This window comes from Haemaphysalis longicornis, unplaced genomic scaffold (assembly GCF_048455015.1).
Source record: "Haemaphysalis longicornis isolate Haplotype H1 unplaced genomic scaffold, Haemaphysalis longicornis Haplotype H1 scaffold_10, whole genome shotgun sequence".
Classification (NCBI taxonomy): domain Eukaryota; kingdom Metazoa; phylum Arthropoda; class Arachnida; order Ixodida; family Ixodidae; genus Haemaphysalis; species Haemaphysalis longicornis.
Window position 1 is genome coordinate 133,869,641 of NW_027526204.1, and position 21,029 is coordinate 133,890,669.

General features: G+C 48.5%; 1 protein-coding gene across 1 annotated transcript in view; it reads right to left on the reverse strand.

Moving 5' to 3' along the window:
* LOC144160115 (peroxidase-like) overlaps positions 1-21,029 on the reverse strand; it is a 38,583-nt gene that overhangs the window by 10,754 nt on the left and 6,800 nt on the right. The window contains exons 4-8 of the mRNA XM_077691721.1: positions 10,525-10,635; positions 9,801-9,936; positions 9,028-9,237; positions 6,476-6,613; positions 2,726-2,950 (exon numbers count right to left, since the gene is read on the reverse strand). Of these exons, the coding sequence (XP_077547847.1) occupies positions 2,726-2,950; positions 6,476-6,613; positions 9,028-9,237; positions 9,801-9,936; positions 10,525-10,635 (820 nt within the window). The remainder of the gene's footprint in view (positions 1-2,725; positions 2,951-6,475; positions 6,614-9,027; positions 9,238-9,800; positions 9,937-10,524; positions 10,636-21,029) is intronic.

A 21,029-nucleotide genomic window follows, 5' to 3' on the forward strand; every position in this document is an offset into this window, starting at 1 on the left:
TTACGCAGAGCCTGACAACATGGAATGGGAGCAGCTCATACTGCTTGTTGGGGCATGCGGCTTGGGAGTTCTTTTTCTCGACTGTCTTCAGAAGTCTTCGCTCAGTCATTCTGACAAACGTTCTCTGTTGGAAAAGTGACACAAGTTCATTATAGCTTGTATCTAAAGTGTGCTGAAGCGACTTCCTGTGAACCTGAAGCTTCTGAGTGGACTGCAGCTTTTAGAAAGAAAAAATATAAAGTGCTCATTCGATTTTTTCTGCCTCTTGTTCGGTGCTTTTCTAGAGATAACGAATTTCGGCTCTCAAATCTGAGTATCGCTTGCTTGCGATCTGGCAGAGGGCGCATACCATGAACGAATTCTGGGTGAGCATGAGAAGGGCAAAAAACGTCGCCGGAAAACCGACCGTGTCAGCGATGTCTGGGCTCGCGCTCTCTTTGCTGTCACTACCTGTGTCAATCGCTGTGGGAAACGAGTATTCAACCAGCAGGTGTCGCTTACTAAAACGCGCCTTAGAAATAGAGTGGCGTACGAGACATTCCTTAACGTGAAGTTTGGTCGGGCCAGGAACGGATGCTGCTGCAAGAGGTTTCAAGCGGGACAAGAATTTTTATGCCGTTTTACTTCAAACATTACGTATAGGCGAATGAGTTCCGCTCCCCCTAAGATGGTGATGGCTGATATCCCTCTCTAGCCTACTGTGCTCTCTGCCTACTGTCTAGCTTTGTGAATAATTTTTGTTATGCTTATTTTAATTAGTTTTTGTAGATATGAATGCCTAGTCTTTAATATGTTCTTACCGTTTTGTACATAGGTGTGTGATTATACGAAGCCTTGTCAGTTTCTGTATGTAGCTGTAGAGATTGGAAACAAATGGTTTGGGTGTTGATTTTCTCTTAAGGTTTTGTGTTGCGTCAAGCCAGTCAAAAATGCAAGAAAAATTTCTGTGGTCTTGTCGTATTCTTGCCGTGTCGGGATTCTGTTCTGTCGTGTGTAGTATTCCTGTCTTGATTTTGATGTTCCGTCGCGCCGAACTCCTGTCCTGTCGGGATCCTGATGTTCCATCAGGACATGGCTTGAATGTTATTCCCCATTGTGAAGAGTAGCATAAATGGCAGCTCTGTTGTGACTACAGGGATGTTTGTCGTCGAAAAAATTGGCTGTCGTTACGACAAAATGTGTGTCGTAACAACAGATGGCTTTGTCGTAACAACAGGACTTCTGTTGTCGCAACGAAGATTTTTGTAGAACGACGGGAATTCTTGTTAGGTTTTTGCGGTATTCCTGTTGTGATTTTAGACTGGGAAGGGACAATAAACTTCTTGCTAAATCGCATGCAGCCATTGGTACATACTTTTCTGCTTCAAGCTCTACATATATGTAAACAAATTTGTCACAATACATCTCTTTCTGAATTAGTTTTTACTCGCATGTGTACAGGAAAAACGCCGAAAAATCGCACAGGTGGTATCTCCTGGTATCTCACCCCGGTAATCTTCCTGGGGCGCATGGCCTTCAGGATAGTATTGTGGCTAGAATAAGCTGATGGTTCGCGCGGTGCGATAGCAACCATGCTGCTCGCAGCGCAGAAGTCCTGACTGGAGAAGAATAGGCGGAAAAGCGATTTTATATGCGCGGAAAATACTTTTATTAAAAAGTAGTTTTGACCATGTTGGGCTACTTAAAAATTTCGCTAGTGGCTATATTTGGGCTACAACTGAGGCCGATTTGGTGGATTGTGGTCCGAGCGATCTGATAACCCTGCTTACCATTCATCAGTAGGTCACTTTTACTGCGAGTGCCATCCACCTTCGCTCTCGCATCGCTTCCTGGGAGGACTGGCTGAACCTTGGTTATGGCGGGGACATCAAGACGACGCAAGAACTCCTGGCGGCCCTCTACTTGTGGGTTAGTGGGGGACTCTGGGAGATATATGAACCGGCCGTCTCCCAATGAAGAGACTGTGGCACGATGACCCGGACTAGGGCTGTCTAGATAACAAACATTCTCTCTCTCTCTCTCTCTCTCTCTCTCTCTCTCTCTCTCTCTCTCTCTCTCTCTCTCTCTCTCTCTCTCTCTCTCTCTCTCTCTCTCTCTCTCTCTCTCTCTCTCTCTCTCTCTCTCTCTCTCTCTCTCTCTCTCTCTTCCTGAGTAGGGACTTCGTAAAACCTCCCCTCTCTGTTCCTCGCCCGTGTTGGGGACGGCGGTGTAAGGCATTCCTACAGTTGGAGCGAAATCACCATTCCGGGCTTCATGTACGGGAGATGTTAAATAAAAAATCCCTGCCGTCCACGCGTAAACCCGCAAACCCTGTTCTACATGGGACGGAGCTCCCCGGGAACTCGCTTCTGCGGCGCTGTTCGTGGGGCAAAAATCTATTTTAATTGCTGTGGCAAATTGCGAAATGCTGAAACACGAAACTTCCCCTGTAAACGCCATCTTATTCATTTGTCGATTAGCTGTAACAACGAAAATAGATCTTTTCGCCCAACGAATGACGCTGCAGGAGCCAATTGGCGGGCAAATTCGCGTCACGTAGAACGGGCCTAACGACGTCACTACTAAATGACGTCATTGCACTACGAAATGACGTCACTGCAATCCCTTCTACCTAAAGGCCGAAGTATAGTGTTTCCATCACTGGTAGAACCACCGAGAGCGGAGGAAGCATGTGACTTCTACTCTTGAATGTTTTTTTGCATCCAGCCTGCGCTGGTGGACTTACCCGTAGATGGTCGAGTAGAGTTTCGCTATCGCGGCGGGCATCAACTTTTTCTCGTAGAGGTCTTCGAAGGAGTCGATGGTGACGTTCCGGCAGAGCTTGACGTAGTCGGAATACGGCCGGGTGCCGTGGTCTCGGCCTCTTTGCATGTCAATGGCGAACAGGTCGCTACCCGTCATTCCGCCGGGCATTCGGAACAGGTAGTTGGTCACCGCTGTGTCGCCGTACCTGGGACATACATTACAGCCGTTACAACTTGGCTCGGAGCAACACACTTTTAAAGCGGAGCTTTATAGGGCTAGGCAAAAAGAAAACCCGGTGGTCCTGTGCACGCAGAAAACTTCTCCGGCGCTGCCCCATGAGCTGCGCGAAGTTGGAGAGGAGTTAGAAGTAAGCTCGGGAAGAATGTGTCGATGGGCTTATGTAAGAGCGCGCGCGCAGCGAGATGCTGCGTGAGGCACAGGTAAAGCGACAACGGCGCGGGCCGAGCAGCGTCAATGCGGCAGTGGGAAACAGCGGCTGCACGTTACTGCGCAATGGGTAGGCCACGCGTCGTACCTACACCCCCGAAGAGCAGGCAGCCTACGATCAGAGACTCCGCAAGCAGGAACAAAAACGAGCTCGTTATCCGTACCATTTGTTTGTTTATTTATTTATTTATTTATTTATTTATTATTTATTTATTTATTTATTTATTTATTTATTTATTTATTTATTTAAGCAATTTATTAAATAATTCATTAATAATTAATTAATTATTGATAAGCATTGATTAATTAATTATTAATTAATTAATTAATTTCTTCGCCCATCAAGCCTTTGTCAGGCGTGCCTCGAGGCAGTTCTCGCGGCGGAGCACATTGAGGCAACTTTACGGCGCCGTTGGCAACCACCAATTTGCAATAGTTACGGGCACCCACGAAACTCTCGATCGACTTGGCCAAACCTCATACGTCGGAACCACCTGCGATCTCATCAAGGCCATTTGTCGCAGACTGCGGGACGCACGCTTAAACTGGGTCCCGCGACACGCAGGCGGGATCGGCAGCGAGACCGCTTGCGCGTGCGCGAGCGAGCACCTTGAACTGCGCTCCAACTCGGCGTTACCCGTCCCATTCGCACGATACAACCCCGACCCTTCAGCAGCAAAGCCTGCAGCCAGACACGCGTCCAAGCAGTCGTTGCGGTATTTGGTTCCACCGGACCCCGCTCCCCGGCTGCCCATTGGATTGCCGCGGGGCGCACAAGTATACTTCTACACAAGGCACGGGCTGGTGCCGCGCTAACCGATGGTGTCTCGGCAAACTGGCGTGCCCATGTGCCAAAACGTCACCAGCATGCTGTCCAGGATCAGCAACCTGTGGACGCAGTAGCCTGCACCTCCTGCTCCACAGGAGCCACGCCCACTGTAAACCACATGTTGTGGGAGTGTCCCGCCCTTCAAACGCTCCGTTCAAAGTGTCTCCCGCCCGGCGTCCTGCGGCTTGTGGACTGGACAACGCCGCTTCAAGCCGCCACTGCACGGCAGACGCTCCTCTCTCTTGTGGGGTGGTCCAAACCATGGATCACCTCCTCTGGCAATGCCCCCACAACCCATTCCCCCCACATCGAGACGGTGAGCACTGGGCGAGGGCGTTGGACAGCTCGGATTCGGCGGTGCAAGGTGCCATCGTCGCCCGGGCTGCCAAAGTCACCGGGGACCTTCCTCCCTCGGCCACCACCCCTCCCCAGAATTAGCCTTTGCGGCAATAAAAGTTTTATATCTCTCTCTCTCTCTCTCTCTCTCTCTCTCTCTGTGGGAGCTCGCGCGCTCTTCAGGCGTCGACCCGAACGTAATCCCCCCCCACCCCTTCCTTTATTCCCCATGCCGACCGACGTGTCCGCCTTCTGCAGTAAAGTTTTGTTATGTTACTTATTTGTTTGTTTTTTTACAAACCCAGCAACGTTACGTGTTTAAAGGACTCGCTCTATCCACCCGCAGCCACAGCCAAGCAGGTGTTTGCCTCCTTGTGGGACATTGCTCTCGCCACTGGCGTCCATCTGAGAATGTACAGTCGTCCAGACTTGTTTGACACCACCCTCCCCCCGCCCACCCCCACTTAGGCCGCGTCGCCATCCTTATGTTAATAAAGTTTTATTTATTTATTTATTTCAATTGTACCCCTAAACGCCCTCAATGGAGGGCATTACATGGGCGGGGACCATACACATAAAGGAGGCAATTATGCAGCCCGTTACAGCTTCGCTGGTTAACTATATGCGCGAGGGCATGGAAATTTCTCATTTCTTGTTGTCATGTGTCTCCTTCGAGTAAAGTGTGCGAGGGCCGCAATAGCAGCCCTTAACGTTTCGTTCATTATTTCATCTGCCGCTAGAAGATAAAGGCGAGTGTTCCTGATTTACAGGTCATTAAAATTCAGTTACACGTGCGCTGACGGGCCGCTGTGGTGCTATGCCGCATATTTTTGGTTAACTTTATTACACGTGTAATATTCTCGGCATGGAGAAGAGCACGGGGACTTGTGGGCTGAGCCCCGTCAGCAAGGCACCCATGAGCAGGTGGGATGCTCGGCACGAACAACTGACTACGGACACAGCGACATCACTTTCGGAGCCAATGAGAGGCCGAGCTCGAGTATGACGTCAGTTTCGCCAGTGGAACAATAGATAACCGTATATCTGTCCCTACCCTCACCGAAGATGGATACACTTTGGCGATGACTGGACGTCTTTCAGTTTTAATCTGTAATTTGGTCTCAGGCATGACGCCTTTTCGACGCTGCCTAGCCAGCGGCAAGCTTTCTAAACCCTGCCGTGGGTTTATGTCCACTGTCTGGAGTGGTTGTACTGGCAATGACAATTACTGCTTACGGTATTTGTCATTCATGGTAAACCAGATGAGGGAACGGTCCCATCCGAAACAAACAACTTGAATGTGTGACACTGTCATCGATTGTTAGATTACATCAGATTTTGTTACAAAGCGTCAGCCTTTCATATGCACGGTTTAGTGATATTTCATTTAATTTCATTTCATTTATTCCACATTAGGCTTAAAGGCCCGAAGGCACGGCAGAAGGGGGGACGGCGTACAAGGTATCATAAACAACGCAACAAAACTCAAAGGGTACCAAAGGTAAACATTCAGACAACAATGATAATACAAAGGGTACAAAATATAAAGTTCACAGTAAGCATTACCAAGGGCAAGGTAAAAGTAAAGGTGCAAGGGCAAACATTTCCGCGTGGATATCGGTAAAGCCAAGAAATCCCCTGTTCGAGGGGTCGCAGTGCTCTCTACATCCTACCAGTGAGAAACACGTGCCGTATTTTTTGGCCAGCCAAGCAATTCGAAGACTGCGTAAATGTGTGTGCCCCGCGCTTGCTTGCCTTAGTTAGCCATCTTCGCTGAGACCCGTAGCCCGAGTTGTCTTGCGGCCTGACCTCTTCGGTGGACGGCTACCCTGCTGTTTACACCAGTGTCTACCAAGACGCAACAATTTGTCCTCAAGATTCTATAATGACCGATAAGCAACGTCTCGAGTCCATTATGAAGGACAACGCCTCAAGCTGTGCTATTAGCATCTCTGAGATTATTGATTTAAATTTATGTCAGCCTACACCAGGAGGACAGCGAAAAATGTAGTGCTTAAAAAAGCGAGGTAAAAAGTAAGCGCTGATATAACAGCGGTAATGGCACAACAGGTGGTCTTGCCGATCGCACGTAAAGTCTAGGAAAAACAGATCAGAGACCTGCCCGTAGTTTGCATTGGCTGGCGGATGAATCCTCGGAGAGCCGTGTCCTCGATGCGTCCTTTGTAGAAGTCGAACGGCTGGAAGTAGCTATCCTTCAGCAAGATATCTCCCACCTGTTTACCATTTCGCTCGAACCTGCATGTCAGATATTGCATCGCTTTAAAATCGATGAGCTCTAGCAACCATTCGCAGTATTTCAAGAATAGGGAGCAAATGCTGAAAAACGTCATGCATTAATTTCTTCGCGCGAATTTTTGACGCCCAAAACAAATTACTCCCCCCCTACGTACATGCCCTGAGCGGTCGTCAAAGCTAAATAGACCAGCGACGAAACACAAAATGGCGAAACACAAAAATTCCTGGAGCCCTTCAGTCTCCTAACGCTATTTGAAGTAGAATGCCAGCGATTAACAGATTTTAACAGCGGAGCTGTTGTTACTCACCGTAAGGCCCCCGTTGCAGAAAAAAAAATACCAAGAAAATGTCGAGCGTTCGTGAGCGCGTGCCTCGCGGTGACCGCCGAGCGTCCTCGGCACGCGCTCAGCACACGTTATCCGCAGCGCTAACCCACGCTTGGCCTGCCCGCTCTCACGCCCCTTTTGCGGACACCTGCCCCTTTTGTGTGCTTCCTGCGTCAGGAGCTGACGTTGAACACCTGTTGGGATCTTGCCCAGGTCTTAGGAACGCCGGAATGCAACACCTCCAATGAACAGGGCCGCATCCTTAACCGTTGGCGATAGGGGGCCAGCGACGGTCACCTCTTGAATGTTTGCGCAAAACGTTTGAAAACTTTTTCTTATGCCGTAGGGCAATTTCTCTAAAAAAAATAAAGTTACAACTGTCGCAAAACGCTTCGCTTTGATGGGCTCATCAATATTCAAATCGAGAAAGCGTCGACGTATACAAGTAATCGTAGAAATCCTCAAAAATCTGCGTCTTGACCGAACGGTAGAGGGCATACTCTTTATAGGACGGCACTTCTTGACTAGCCGCAATCACCCTTTGCGAAACGAGAGAGAGAGTGCGAGAGAGAACTTTTATTAGAAAGGGACGGCCATTGGTCACGATGGATGAAAGGAATGGGGAAGGAGGGTAAGAGAAGTTAAACAAGTGCCAGTCGTTCTTAGTAGAATTAATAACTGGGCCAGTTCTTGGAATCTGCAGTTAATGGGCAGTTCGTGGTGATCGCAATGCAGTCAGGAATTCGCACAGGCTTGCCACTTTGTTCGGGGGAGGACCCACTCAAGCAACCCGCGCAAGACCGGACTTGCCTATTTATATAAGACAGGCCACCGGGCTCCAAAAGCATCCGCAAGGGGCACACGGTGTGGTGGTTGAGGCCGCGCTCGGGAAGGGTCAAATGTGCACCTCTAAGTCTGGAGTTCTCTCAACGGGGGCTCGATATTGTAAATTACGTAGCACAAGATCCGAACAAAGCACAAATGCGTGAAAGTCCATCATCGGGCAAAGTCTAAGGCAGTTCTTTTTTTCTTGCCAAGTTCTTTCTTCGGTCTTTTCTTCCTCAATCCTCAGTCTTCAGCAGACAAGTTGTAGGCGACATCAAACGCCGCCAAACCTCTCTGCTTCTTGAATAAAGATCCTGCTCTCTCTCTCTCTCTCTCTCTCTCTCTCTCTCTCTCTCTCTCTCTCTCTCTCTCTCTCTCTCTCTCTCTCTCTCTCTCTCTCTCTCTCTCTCTCTCTCTCTCTCTCTCTCTCTCTCTTTCGGAAGAGCTTGTGACCCAGACTGGTCGTTGTTCTGGCACAACGCTTTCCGGAAGGCTCCAAAGGAAGCCGTTGCTAATTTAGATGCGTAAATGATGTAATAAAGCGAAGAAAAAGGAAGTCAACGCACTGTGCGATTTGAGAGCTTTCCACGCTCTACAAATTGGTGAAGTGCATGAAATCAGCGAAGAACAATCTCAGGGCAATGCAAAAAGGAAAATTGTTTGAGCAAATTGCCAAGCACTTGTGACTGACACTTGAAGTGTTAGGCTATGCGTTGCTGTCTGGTGCGACTTGTAGTTTCGCGTTCTGCTGCGCAGCGCTTCTGTCTCACGTACTGGCCCATGGTCCACGCACAAGGTCGAGACACTGACTGTCGGCCTTGTGGGTATTCTGCTACGACTTCGCCCCCAGGGGGAGAATTTTGATATCGGGTTTTGGGTTACGTGCATCCATTCGTAATTTGGTCACAGCTTCTGGCTATGCCAAGCCAACGGGAGTTGTTTAAACAGGTCGGGGATGAGGGGCGGTGCTTCTTTTGCCAACTGAGCAAACTAACGCGCGAGTGATGCTCGCGCATTAGGAACTACCTACTAGTTTGACTTACGTGTCGATAGCGGGGCCCGCCTCAGTTAGAGTTAGCTACAAGCTGTGGAGCTCACTCAGATGGTGGCCAATACCATGGCCGATACGCAGTCTTTTACTCATCATTATCCTAGTGTGCCTCTCGGTACGTGTATGACCCTCACGTATTGTCATGACAATTTTTGTTGCTGCGAATTTCCGTTCATCCGCATTCGTGACCATCTATGACCAGGATTGCTCACAGTTTGAAGTGTCCGTGGATGTCGGAATGACTGAATCGGAAGGCAGCCGCCGCAAACTCGTTGACCATGGTTGGGTCCACGTGGGGATTGTACTTCGTGTAACCGGAGCTACGCGGATGGAGCCCGTATCTCTTCGTGGCATCGGGTCCAATGACCTCGGGAAGCCACTCGTTGAAGACGACGTTCTGGTACCGGGACTCCACGATCCTCCTGGGCGAGAGGGGCGGGAGGCAGTTAGGTGCGACTTGAGGGCTGTTCGACACCGCGCGTGAGAGTTGCGAAGAGACGAGAATCTGGTTAAGGAACGTGTTTGGTAAGGAATACCAGTTCAAATTACAGTGACATAGTTATTCTCCGGAATACACGCACACAGTGTGTGTGCGTGTGTGTGTGCGTGCTTGCATGCGTTTGTGCGTGAGTGTGCGGGTTTGTGGGCGTGCGTGTGCGGGCGCGCAGGCGTGTTCCACTCTTGGTTGCGAGAAGTCTTTTTGCGAGTCGGCACGACAGTTGCCACAACACGGACAGCAATGTTATTTTGGTGTATCATGGAGTATTTAGAAATTCCTGAAGCGGAAGTTTCCTGTCACACCTCTATTTTTATAACCTGCTCTTAATCTCTCCTTCCGCATCAATACTACAGTTTTGAAGCGACAGAATAACTTGCAGTTTGTTCGCGTGATCCGTGTCCGCAGGTCGTGCCAGATCAAATGGAAGGTATCGTAAAAAAAAGATACTGATTTCAGGTACACAGCTCGGATGAGTTAGGCACCCACTTGGTTACTTGAAAGGTGCGCTCGTCATCCCAGTGTGGGTTGATGGCGGACAGCTTTCGGGCGATTCGGTTGTGCTCCCTCAGGAAGAGCGTGTGCAACACCACTAATCCCACGTTCTGGTTGACTCTGAAGTCTCCTGCGGGCGGCGGGGGTAAACGCTGGTGATTAGCGCTATACAGCGGACACGGGAGAAGCAAGGGTCAAAGTAGCAGTTACAGTAGTAACGGAGTACTATAGTAAATAAGGCAGTATATTCAGCAGTACTAAAGCAAACGCAAGCAGTAAATAAAACCGTAATGAAGTAATAGATTTGATAGCGCAGCAAATACCACTGTAACAAAGTACATATAAACAGTAAATACAAGAGTAATTATGAGGCTGCAATTAGGAGGCTGCAATTATAAGTATTAGATGAGGCTGCAAGACCAAAAATGGTAGCTGGCTTACCATCGAGTCCCGTATTGTCACAAGCCGATTGTCTCGTCATGGAATACGACCTTAGTTTGCGCAACGCGTGCACCTGAAGCAAGCAAGTCTCTTTTCTGAAGACATATGCGCCACAGTGCGTGCTACCAAGATCGAGAATTGTTCAATCTGCAATTGCTCCCATTCTTTCGTTTCTCATGAAGCATCTTCCGAATCCTCTGCAAGAATGTTCTGGGCGTGCCGATGGTAGTATATATACTCCCACGAACGCGTTCACTTCGGTTGTTGTCGTGCTCACCTGATCTAAAGCAGATCTTGCCTTCGTCGGGGCTGCTGCAGGTGTCGTTGTTGGGGTCAAGGCTCGGGGGCATCAGAACGGAGCCTCCCACTGTCTCTTCCTTCAGGATGCCTGTGCGATGAGAGGTCAGCTTTGTTCAGGGAGTCACAGATAATTGTTTTTTACCATATGATCAGTGTAGGTAGGGTGTAGCTCGCTCAGGATTCTTTCCCCGGCTAATTCACAAGTTGTCACTAAAACGTAAAATTGCGCCCTTAAAAATTGCAACGAATCCTTTTAAGAGCTGATGATAAAGCATAATGCCTAGTATTTGTCAAAAGTAGGTGGGCCGTTCCGCCCGCTCTTGCGAGGATAAAATTTCCATAGCATATTTCAAACTAGAGGAAACTCGAATATTCATGAAAAGAATGGAAGCAACCAAGGAGTGAAAGTATTTGAACTGAGTCGGTTTTGTTAGAGTGATAACAATTTAATTGAATTATCTAGGCGCAATCATCCTATTTAAGTTCCCTGGTTGTACGCTTTCTCTCGGGCGGGCGAGCGAGGGCTGCTTAGAGCACGCCAGAGGTAATGTCGGGTTATTTGTATTGGGTTTTAACGGCACTTTTATCAATAATTGTTTACAGAGCCAGTAGGAACGTGCTATCCATGAATGTTGGAACATTCGGGAGGGTGCAAGAACGCGTATGGAATTATGGAGGGAATGCGGGTAGCCATCACTGCATATAAATATAGCAGGGCAAATAGGTAAATCTGACCATGCACCTTCGCAATTGAGATGCGAAGACTGAGGGGACAAAATGGAGCTGGTGACCTGCACTACCTTTAACTGAACTTTTCTTTAGTCTGCCCTTTTCTTAAGAGAAGGATATTAAAAAAAGGGAAGTTTCCTTTGTGCTAACTGAGTTAAATCAAGGTCCAGAATCTACCCTCTTGAAGTCCGAAATCCAGACTGCCAATGTCCAAAGCCAGCGCCCGCTCAACGAACCCAAAGAAATGCTATGCGCTCCGAATGTGATGATAGGGAATTCTGATAGGCGCCGCTTTTATAATGCGAGGCACCAGGTTCGATACGGACAGCGTAAAACGTTTTTTTTTTTCCTTGAAGCGGGCACTCCCAAAACCTGCTCGCGAGCTCCTTGCCTCCTCGTCACTTTCCCTAACACTTCTTGGCCAACTGATTGGACAATCAACCGTTCACACTAGAGACTATTTTAGGACACCGACCCCTACAATCGACTCCGCAGAAGGCAACAAAAGCCCTTTTGCGTTTTATGAAGGACACAGGCTTAGCCGAAAGACTATAGTGCCCACATTGGGACTAAAGTGTGTGCGCGGCCCTGCTCCTTTGCCCTCTTTTTTGCCTGCCCTCTCTTTCATCCCCTGCCCCTGCCCCCTGCACACCCGTTCCCCAGTGCCGAGTAGCGATCCGGACTCTATGCCTGGATAACCTCTAGGCCTTTCCGTTTGCTTCTCTCTCTCTCTCTCTCTCTCTCTCTCTCTCTCTCTCTCTCTCTCTCTCTCTCTCTCTCTCTCTCTCTCTCTCTCTGCCCTAGCATTTTCCCCTCTCCACTTCGCCGAACGGAATTTTCTGTTAACGATCCGCACGGACGGAAGATAGCTCAAACAGCCCCGCTGTAAAACGGTCCCAATGTTGAAGGGGAATGCACCTTTTTACCTATGTAAGCAACGACAGTTATCAGGCGTCGTATGTTTAAACCACTATGCGTACATTAGTAGATTTACACTACACTACACTATGCGTACAGTAGTAGATTTACATTACTATGTGTATACGCAAAGTAGTGTAAATCTCCAAAACTGTCTGTTTAAGCACGGCATAATGTCATGCACACGCGCCTTTGCCCTCCATACCTCCCCTTTTTTGCGCCATTGTGTTGGGGACAACCGCTGTTTTGTTTCGTACGAGTGACTGAACGTACAACAGTAGATCACTTGAGCTATTGTGCTAGTGCGCCTACAAAAGTAAAGTAACCAACTGTAAAGCGCGGTACTAAGCAGTCTTTAGAAACGTACCAGTGGAGAATTCCCTGAGTGTGTCCGTGATTTGTTTTTTGATGCCGTAAATTTGCGAAGCGTCAATGAACGATGTCCGCGAGTTCATTTGCTGCCTCGGACCTGTCAAAGGAGGATTCATTGAATTTTTAATAAAACCATTAATCGGACACAAAATCTGAAACCACTGTTCTTGTAAGTACTCTAAAGAATCTGAGATGCTTTTGCTGCAATAAGTACAGTACTTTGAAGCCGTAAAACCTAAAAGGTGTTCAGGCAACATTGTCTAAATGCGCGAATCCTGAACATGTCACATAACTTCCGGAAAACACAAAACTAGTGCGAAGAAGCAGGTGTTTACAATTGTCTCCTTTTTATGAGTATGTCGGGCTGATATAAATCAACGTACGTGCTTGGCTCAATCTCTTAGCACTTGGAAACGGCTGCAGATCCGTTTGCTCTACATTCAAGGGTAGAACACTAAGCCTAACTACTTGCGTGGGTAAGGGTTGTGTGGTAAAGCTAATTATTTAAGTGCCAACCCGGTGTTGTGAAAACCGAAATGGAAATAATTTTGCAGCGCAGCTGTCAGTGGTGGATTAGGAGAGATCGGGCCGACCAACCATTCGATCCAACCAAACATCACGGCAGCGTATTATGGACATACTACTCAGTCTGCGGTATAATAGCGAAAGACATTAAGCTTAAAGGGCTATTGAAGTGCTTTTAAAGGGACACTGAAGTGAATTTGTCAAGCTCCCGTTTTTGCTTGCACTGCGTAGACTGGCTCAAATTAGCACACTTTTCATCGTTTATCCGGTTGACAAATCGGTAATTATTTTACAAAGCGCGAAAGAAGAAAAACTACCATGCGTGGTTTGCGGCGGCCGCACCAACTAAGGCTGTGACGTTGAGAGGAGGGGCGCCGTGATTGGACGATGCCCAAGGTTAGCAATCACACAAGTTTCGGTTTCGGTTTCGGTTCTGTAAAGCATAACCAATGGCTTTGTTGGATGGGCATTCTCAATATCTCAGTAATCATCGTACCGCGCTTCTGCCATGTTGTCGGCTGTAAAATGCACAAGATAAGCCTCCCAGGACGGCTTGTAGTCGTAGCATTCACTAGCCGAGACCTACGCAGTGCATGAACGCCCTCCGCGTACCCGCAGACGCCCAAATGTCATGCGCTTTTCCCCCATATTTGGAGCTTGCCTCCCTCATGCCTGTATCGTAAAAAGCGTGTTCGCACCAGGCCAAGGGTCTGTTCATTCTGGCCTGTGCCCACTGCCTGCAAGCAGTCGGTGCTTATGGCAACAGCACGCCAACGAGAACTCGCTAGCGCGCCAGTGCCAGCCTGCGCGCGTTTTGTGAACTAGTTCGTGTAGCCATGAACGTTGCGGCCCCAAAAAAGGTGAACCCAATATAGAAAACATCGGCGGAAAACAAGAAAGTTAACTTACAAAAAAAAAAAAAGCACGTACCCGCGGGGATTCGAACTCGTGACTCGCAAAACATTTGGGGTGAATTCTTAGCGCCCCAGACTGCTAGGCCACGGAGCGGGGAAGGAAAGATTTGCTAATATAAGGTATATATTGTATAACCGGTTTACACTTTTATTTAGTTTTGGCATTTCAAGCCGCTTAGGTGACTATTTGTTGTACTGCGATCGTGCAGTAAGCGTCGCCCGAGTTTCCACAGTAGCTCACGTCTAGCAATTGCATTTCGTAGACGGAAAAGCGTTCGCAGATGCGTAGTCGTGCTGCTGACCGCTGTGCTTGTTCGCCCAGCGCAAAAAAGTGCTTCCCGCGCCCTAGTTTTACGCTGTACGGTAAAAATATCAGTTGATTTTATTTGCTTAGTACCTATATTGACTTCGCTGACTCTTCTCCCGCCTTCAAGAGGCCTTATATTTTCCTACTGGCGTACCAGTCAGCGAAGCGTCGCATGTGCAGCGCTTGTGTGAAGCGACCTTAACTTGGAGCTAGATACAGTGTACAAACAAACCAAGTAAAGAAAGGCACATTCTTCCATTCACAAACGTGTCCTGGCTTCGTTTCAACTAAGCGAACGAATTGCGACCAAGCAATTTTTTTTAACCTCCTTGATTGCGACGACCCGCCGGCGGCCGGCGGACGAAACGCTGGGCCGACTGACTCTGTCGGCCGGGGTACAGTGCCTCTAAGCCGGGGAGCCGTGCAGTAGCGCAGCCGTGGCGCAGCCTTTCCATAGAGTGCCTCGATGCGCGCGCCCCCGCTTAGAGTGGTGTCAGCTTTTGAAAGGGCAGGTGCCGCCTCAGCGGCCTTGGCGGCAGCGTGGCCGCCATTTTGACTCCTCCGGCCGGGCCCTGGCGCTTGGTGTGCATGTTGTTGCTCGCTCGATGCCCGTTCCCCGCATGTTTTATGCGATCGTTTCCATCCCCATGCCCTTGTGCTGCGGGCCGCAGGGCAAAAATTATTCTAGGAATGGCTGAAAACTCTAGCACTTGCCCAGGAGATCGAAAAGAAGGCTTCTTTGGGCAGCGAAAATCAAGCGCGACAAGCGGCATTTCACCAAAGCCTCATCTATTTGTATCGTAAGTTAACATTTATTTTTTTGAGCGCGAAGCTATTTCATCTGCCAGAAATATTTAGCATACCACTATTTTTTTTATTTTCTTGAATACAAACGCCCCCGTGTGGGCAATATTTGGCGCAGCTTAACGGGCCCCGAGTATTCTGATACATTCTAAAGTACTACCGAGGGTTTCAGAGTAGTGTCGTTGCGTGGGAAAGTTTCACCCTGGGTTCAGAATTTATATTTAATCGTGCACGCTTTCCACAACTTCATCGAAGCTTGCATGCGTCTTCCGAAATGAGAACGTTTGGACACAAAAGTTACCCTGTTACTGCGAAAAATGTTCAGCGTTACGATGCCGGGCCGGTTACCGCCGTCTTTGTTCTTGTGAAGCAGTGCTTTTTAAATGACAAGTAAAAACAAGCCCAGGCCTATTGTGCAGTGTTGTGTCATTCTTACAAGATAATTAAATTCTGCCCTAGTAGGAAATCACGACTTGGCTACAAACTTTTCATAGAACTTCAATGCCTGCTATAAACTATCGCCCCAACGACCTTATCTTTCGTCAGCTGATTGTTTTTTATTAGCAAACATTTTCAGTGCAAAGGTTTAACGTATTACCCTAACAGCAGGCAAGGAACGCCCTTTATAAAACCTCGCCCCACAAACCTGATTCTTCGTCAGCTGATTGTTTTTATTTGCATAAATTTTTAGTTCAAAGGTTTAAAGCATTACCCCAACAGCAGGCAAGGTCCATTTCACGCTCATTGAAACAGCTCACGGGAAAACGCACTTGAAATCAGATTATTAAAATTTTCGCGTGGAGCTAACCTCTCCAATTAATAAATCTATCTATCTGTCACACACACAGCTCGTTCTTGCCGGGGATCATACAGCGTGCTTAAATGAGGTTTTGGTTAAATGACAAGGACGTACATTCATCGTTATTTTGCCAGTCTTCTGAAATCCAATGGTAATTTCTTTTGCAGGCTTACTTTGAACCAAGCTGCTATGAATGAAACTGCGGGATGGTTGGGAAAGGCTGAAACCGAATGCAGTCATGAAGATAACAGCGAGATAGCAACAGTCCTCAGCAAGTTCTCCATGTAGGATTTTATTAGTGAAATCGCTTCTGTAGGCGCAGCATTTGTGTACAGGAATAAATCGCATGTTCACTGAAATTTTCGGGTTTTGTTCCGTAAAAGTAGAGCGACAGTATGGATGTGATGTGTTCAGGTATGCCCGTAAAGTATCTTCTGTAAATGGTGAGGCGGGGGATGGGTATCAATGTCAGATAATAACAAGGGAAAAACAGGTGTTTATATACCGCAAAAAAATTAAATATTTTAATCATTTCAGCAAGAATACTAATAAAGTAGTTCACATTTCATCTTACCAGCATATTTACACAGTACTGCCGCTCAGCACCTTATTCCTTGGGTGAAGGGGGGGGGGGGGGGGGGGCGGGGCTGCTTCTTCTGCGTGCAATGCAATGATGCCAGTTTTGGAAAATTAATAAATTGTTTCTAAACATTGTAAACACTAGCTAGCTCGACAATACTGAATTTTTTACGCTGAGGTACATGTACGGTTGCTGGCAGCACGTATATAAGTGCATTAAACGATGGGTAGCGTGTTTGGATCAACGTTTTTACAAAGAAAATAGGTAAAGGTTTATACTTCTCGAATGTCTGTTGTTTCCCGCCTAAGGAAGAAGATTCGTTTTTAATACATCGAAGTCTACGTCAACCACTGACGCCTAACACAGGCACAGGCCATTAGCTTACGAGGCATACTTCGTTTCTTTTATAAGCATTTAGGCAACAACAGCACTAAGTGCTGGCTAAGCTTCGCAAAATAGAAAAGCTTGCGAACGTGCGCTTGTTCCTGAACGTATCGTGCCCGCAAATGGTCGCGCGCTTCGCATGCTACCCAGCTGCGGCGGGAGGCGTAATGGCGGATGCCGTAGCAGACGACGCGGCTGTCCTCACCCTCAGCGGAGCGCGCGAGCATCAAGGCACCCTATCCGGAAAGGTCTATTGCCAGCTCATCCCCTCCTGACGTCACACGAAAACGCCGCAGAAAATGGGCGAGCGTAAAGAGAGGAGGACAGCGTTTTCGAATTAGTTTTTCTACTAAATAAAATCGCGTAAACGCGCCTAGAGTGGTCGAAACATGGCCTGGGGACTCCGGACAACAATTTGCGCTAGTAATCCCGCAATGTTTACATATCACTTCAGTGTCCCTTTAAAATCGGGTAACAGTCTTTTTTTTTTTACAATTATTACATTGGTCAGTTTATGACTAAACTTTTTTTCGGCATTTTTAGGTTGGGGACAGCGGTATTTGTCGATAAAGTTGACCCTCCAGCATCGCCGAAAAAGCGAGCAACCGAGAGTCAGCGACTGGAAGTAGCGTCATATTCGGAAGACTGCCAGCGACGTACGCCGCCGCTTCGCTGTGTCCCAATTTTGTGGGTGAGGTTCCGAATTAAACAGGCGTGTAATCTGTACTTCAGTAATCTTTATTGTCTACAGGTGCTTCTGCTCGATTTTTAAACGTAATGCTACTGTGTTTCTAGAAATTTCCTAAAGCGACTCCTAGATACCAGAGATTTCCTACCCCAGTGCCCATGGCTCGGGTAGTCGCGAGGCCGGCAGGAGTGTTTCATACGCGAAGCGACAGGCTCAAACAAATACTGAGGTGCCCGAAGTTCCTGATCCATTTTTGGGGGGAATAAGAAAATTTGTGGACCGCAACGCTCGTGGTTTCCCGAACTTCTTGCTCGTTTTCCCGATCAACATTGTTGGCTATCAGTTTAGCTAAGTCGATAGATTTTAAGGAGAAATCAACAAACAAGCTGAAAAGTACGAAGCGTTTCTGCGCGCGGACGCGGAAGCGCTACACAGTCATCCACACCTCTTTACTGACCCTACCTGTCCAGTCTGCGGGGCACTCGACACTCACTACCATTCCCTCTGCGAATTCCCCGCAGTCCCGTACCCCTGTACCCCCCCCCCCCCCCTGTTCCCTCCCCTTACCACTGGGAGCAGATGTTGCGTGACCCGGGGGAGTCTGGCCAAGTCCTGACCACCTCCCGGGCCCTGGCGGTCGCGACGGCCCTGTGGGCCTCCTCCACCCCCAATACCTGATCCCGATGGACGAAAAAACGTCTTCCTTCCTTCCTTCCTTCCTCCGTACACTCGCCGGTCGACGGTCGTGCATGCCCGTACGGCCCCCGGGCCACGAGCGAATCGAACCGCGCATGACGCGGCAGCGACCGCTCTTCGCTGCTGTCCAGAATCAAGGCAGTCGCGAAAAGCAAGTAAACGTGCAAGAGAGTGGATGACAGCGCGGTGAAAGCTTGTGCTTGGAATTTTCATCCGAGGTGATTTGGAAAGAGGGGATCGAATTTGTACTGCGATGCGAAACGCCGACGAGCCGCGGAGGCTCGTCGATGGCAGAAAATGCGCCTGCCAGAGCACGAGATGCGGCGAGAGGGCGACGGATGGCCCTACCTGCGCGCAAGAATGAACACAGCACCGATCGCTAGAATGATTATCAACGTGAAAATAAAGTTCATGCGAGAAAGGGGATGATAGTGTGTTGAAAAATTGTGTTGAGCGCAACTGTAGAGATAGCAGCGACCAAATACCTGCCTGGGTGCCAAGTTTAAAGTTCCCAACATCCGAGGCGATCCGTGCAACCCAAGCCGGTTGGAGCTGTTGCGGGGAAAACGTTCTTCTAAAGTTCGTCGCGGACCAGCGTGCTGCGTTTGGGTACCCCTGCGTTTAGGTAGCTTTTTGGGGGCCCCTAACGTTCGGTTCCCCTCTTCTAAAACTGTGTATGTGCAGCAATGCCACGTTCCGCTGACCGGCAGCGCAGCAATCCGGCACCAGCACGGCAGCACCTCCGCGCGACGCGGCGACCGGCGGCGGCGCGCGCGCCGCTTCGCGCATCGCAGGCCGCTGCACAGAGCTTGTTACCGCCTGCCCGAAAGTAAAAACAAAGTTGCACATGCGAAGAAAAGTATGATGGTGTGTCGAAAAATTGTGCTTGGAATTGCGACTGGCGCTGGTGTGAAAGCGGCGAAGCAATATCTGCACAACTTCCCTGCATTCGAGAAACTGAAGTCGGCGGCTATGAGCCATTGGGGGAGAACCCTTTCGAAATCTCGCCGCGAGCGAACTTGTTGCGTTTATACTTCCCTCGGGCTCTCCTATTCTAAGTAAAGGTTGTATGAGTCTTACATTCACCAGAGGACTTTCTGGCCCGTATCTGAACGAAAACAGAATGAGCTCATCAAGCCGAGCGGTCACCGCAGCGCCGGCACTTCCGAATATGACGTCATCTGCCGCCGGCCAATCGTGAAAGGCAGCCAGGACTCCGACCGCGCCCCCGGGCACGGCTCGTTTTATTTATTTATTTATTTATTTATTTATTTATTTATTTATTTATTTATTTATTTATTTATTTATTTTATTTATTTATTTATTTATTTGGGTACCCTAAGGGCCCAAGTGGGCATTACATAGGGGGGGGGGGGTGAGTTGAAAACCGACGAAGCTTACAGTAATGCAGAAGAAAAGAATCAACAGAAATAAAAGTGACATTGAAATACCATAATAGCACGAGAAGTACACAAATCAAATGCAAAATACAGCGTTAACAGAGAGTCTGGTATTTTAAAAGCAGGAACACACAATTGCAGCCTAGAAAAGATGAGCATGATATGACAAGTTAGAGTATTTCGAGCGGCTAAAAATGCGAGGAGTGCGGTTTGAAAAGAAAAGGTGTCTGATAGCAAAGAATTCCATTCATTGATTGCCAATACAAGGGGTGAGTTCTGATATTTGTTTATTGGGTTAACTTTGTGAGCGTGGGTGGTGCGTGCGGACAAATAGGGTGCCGGAAGGATGAATTTGCGAGCGAATGGTTTTGGATGGTTTGGGTGTTTTAGATGCGAAGCATCTTATGGTCGAGTCTGTTCCCTCCGCCGTTGTGTGGGCGCCGTTGTGCGGCGTCCACACCCCCACTGCGTATGCCTCGCCAGGCACCGCTGATGATGATAGTGGCAAGATGCCCCTAGGGATTGGCCAATCAAAGAATCCATCACGGGATAGCTTCGCGTTCAACCACCGTCGTCATCTTCCCGTAGGGGAACCCTGAGTACCACAACCCACTGCGCATGCCTGGCCAGGCACCGCTGATGATGATTGTGGAAGGCTGCCCCTAGGGATTGGTCAACCAAAGAATTCATCACGAGATAGCTTCGCGTTCAAGCACCGTCGTCATCTTCCCGTAGGGGAACCCTGAGTAGTATGCGAGGCATTCCTCCTCTCCTCTCCGACGCTCCTCTCCTCTCCGGCATTCCTCCTCTCTTATCTGAAGCTACTCTCCTCTCCGGGATTGTGCAACGAATGGCAACATCTGCGGCTCCACGCGCGATAATGCGAAGTAGCTTAGGGTTAGAGACGCGACGGTAGCCGCTGCATACTCCGCTAGGGGCGCCACTATAGCTCCGCGGTATAAATGACGCGCGCCCGCGCTCCGCTCTCCTCATTCTCCTCCCGCAACGCCGCGATCGAACTGAAAACTAATGGGAACTTCTGTCGACCCCATGGTTGCTTCGTATACTACTTCGGGTTCCCCCACGGGAAGATGATGAAATTTTTTTTGCATATAAAATATCTTTTTTTTTTCGAATTCAGCGTCAAGAAAACCATAAAATAATTCCCCCTACAAAATTTTGTTGAAAAGCTCTTCACAGCCCTTTAAAGAGAACGAGCGAATACAGTCAAGAAGAACATCGCTGAAACTTTATTTTCTTATTGCCATCTTATACTACCTTTCCCACACAGAATATCTACAACGATCTGAGGTGACGGTCTGAAACGTGATTCAGCAGGCTTGTTTTACCGAAGAGCTGTTAGAGG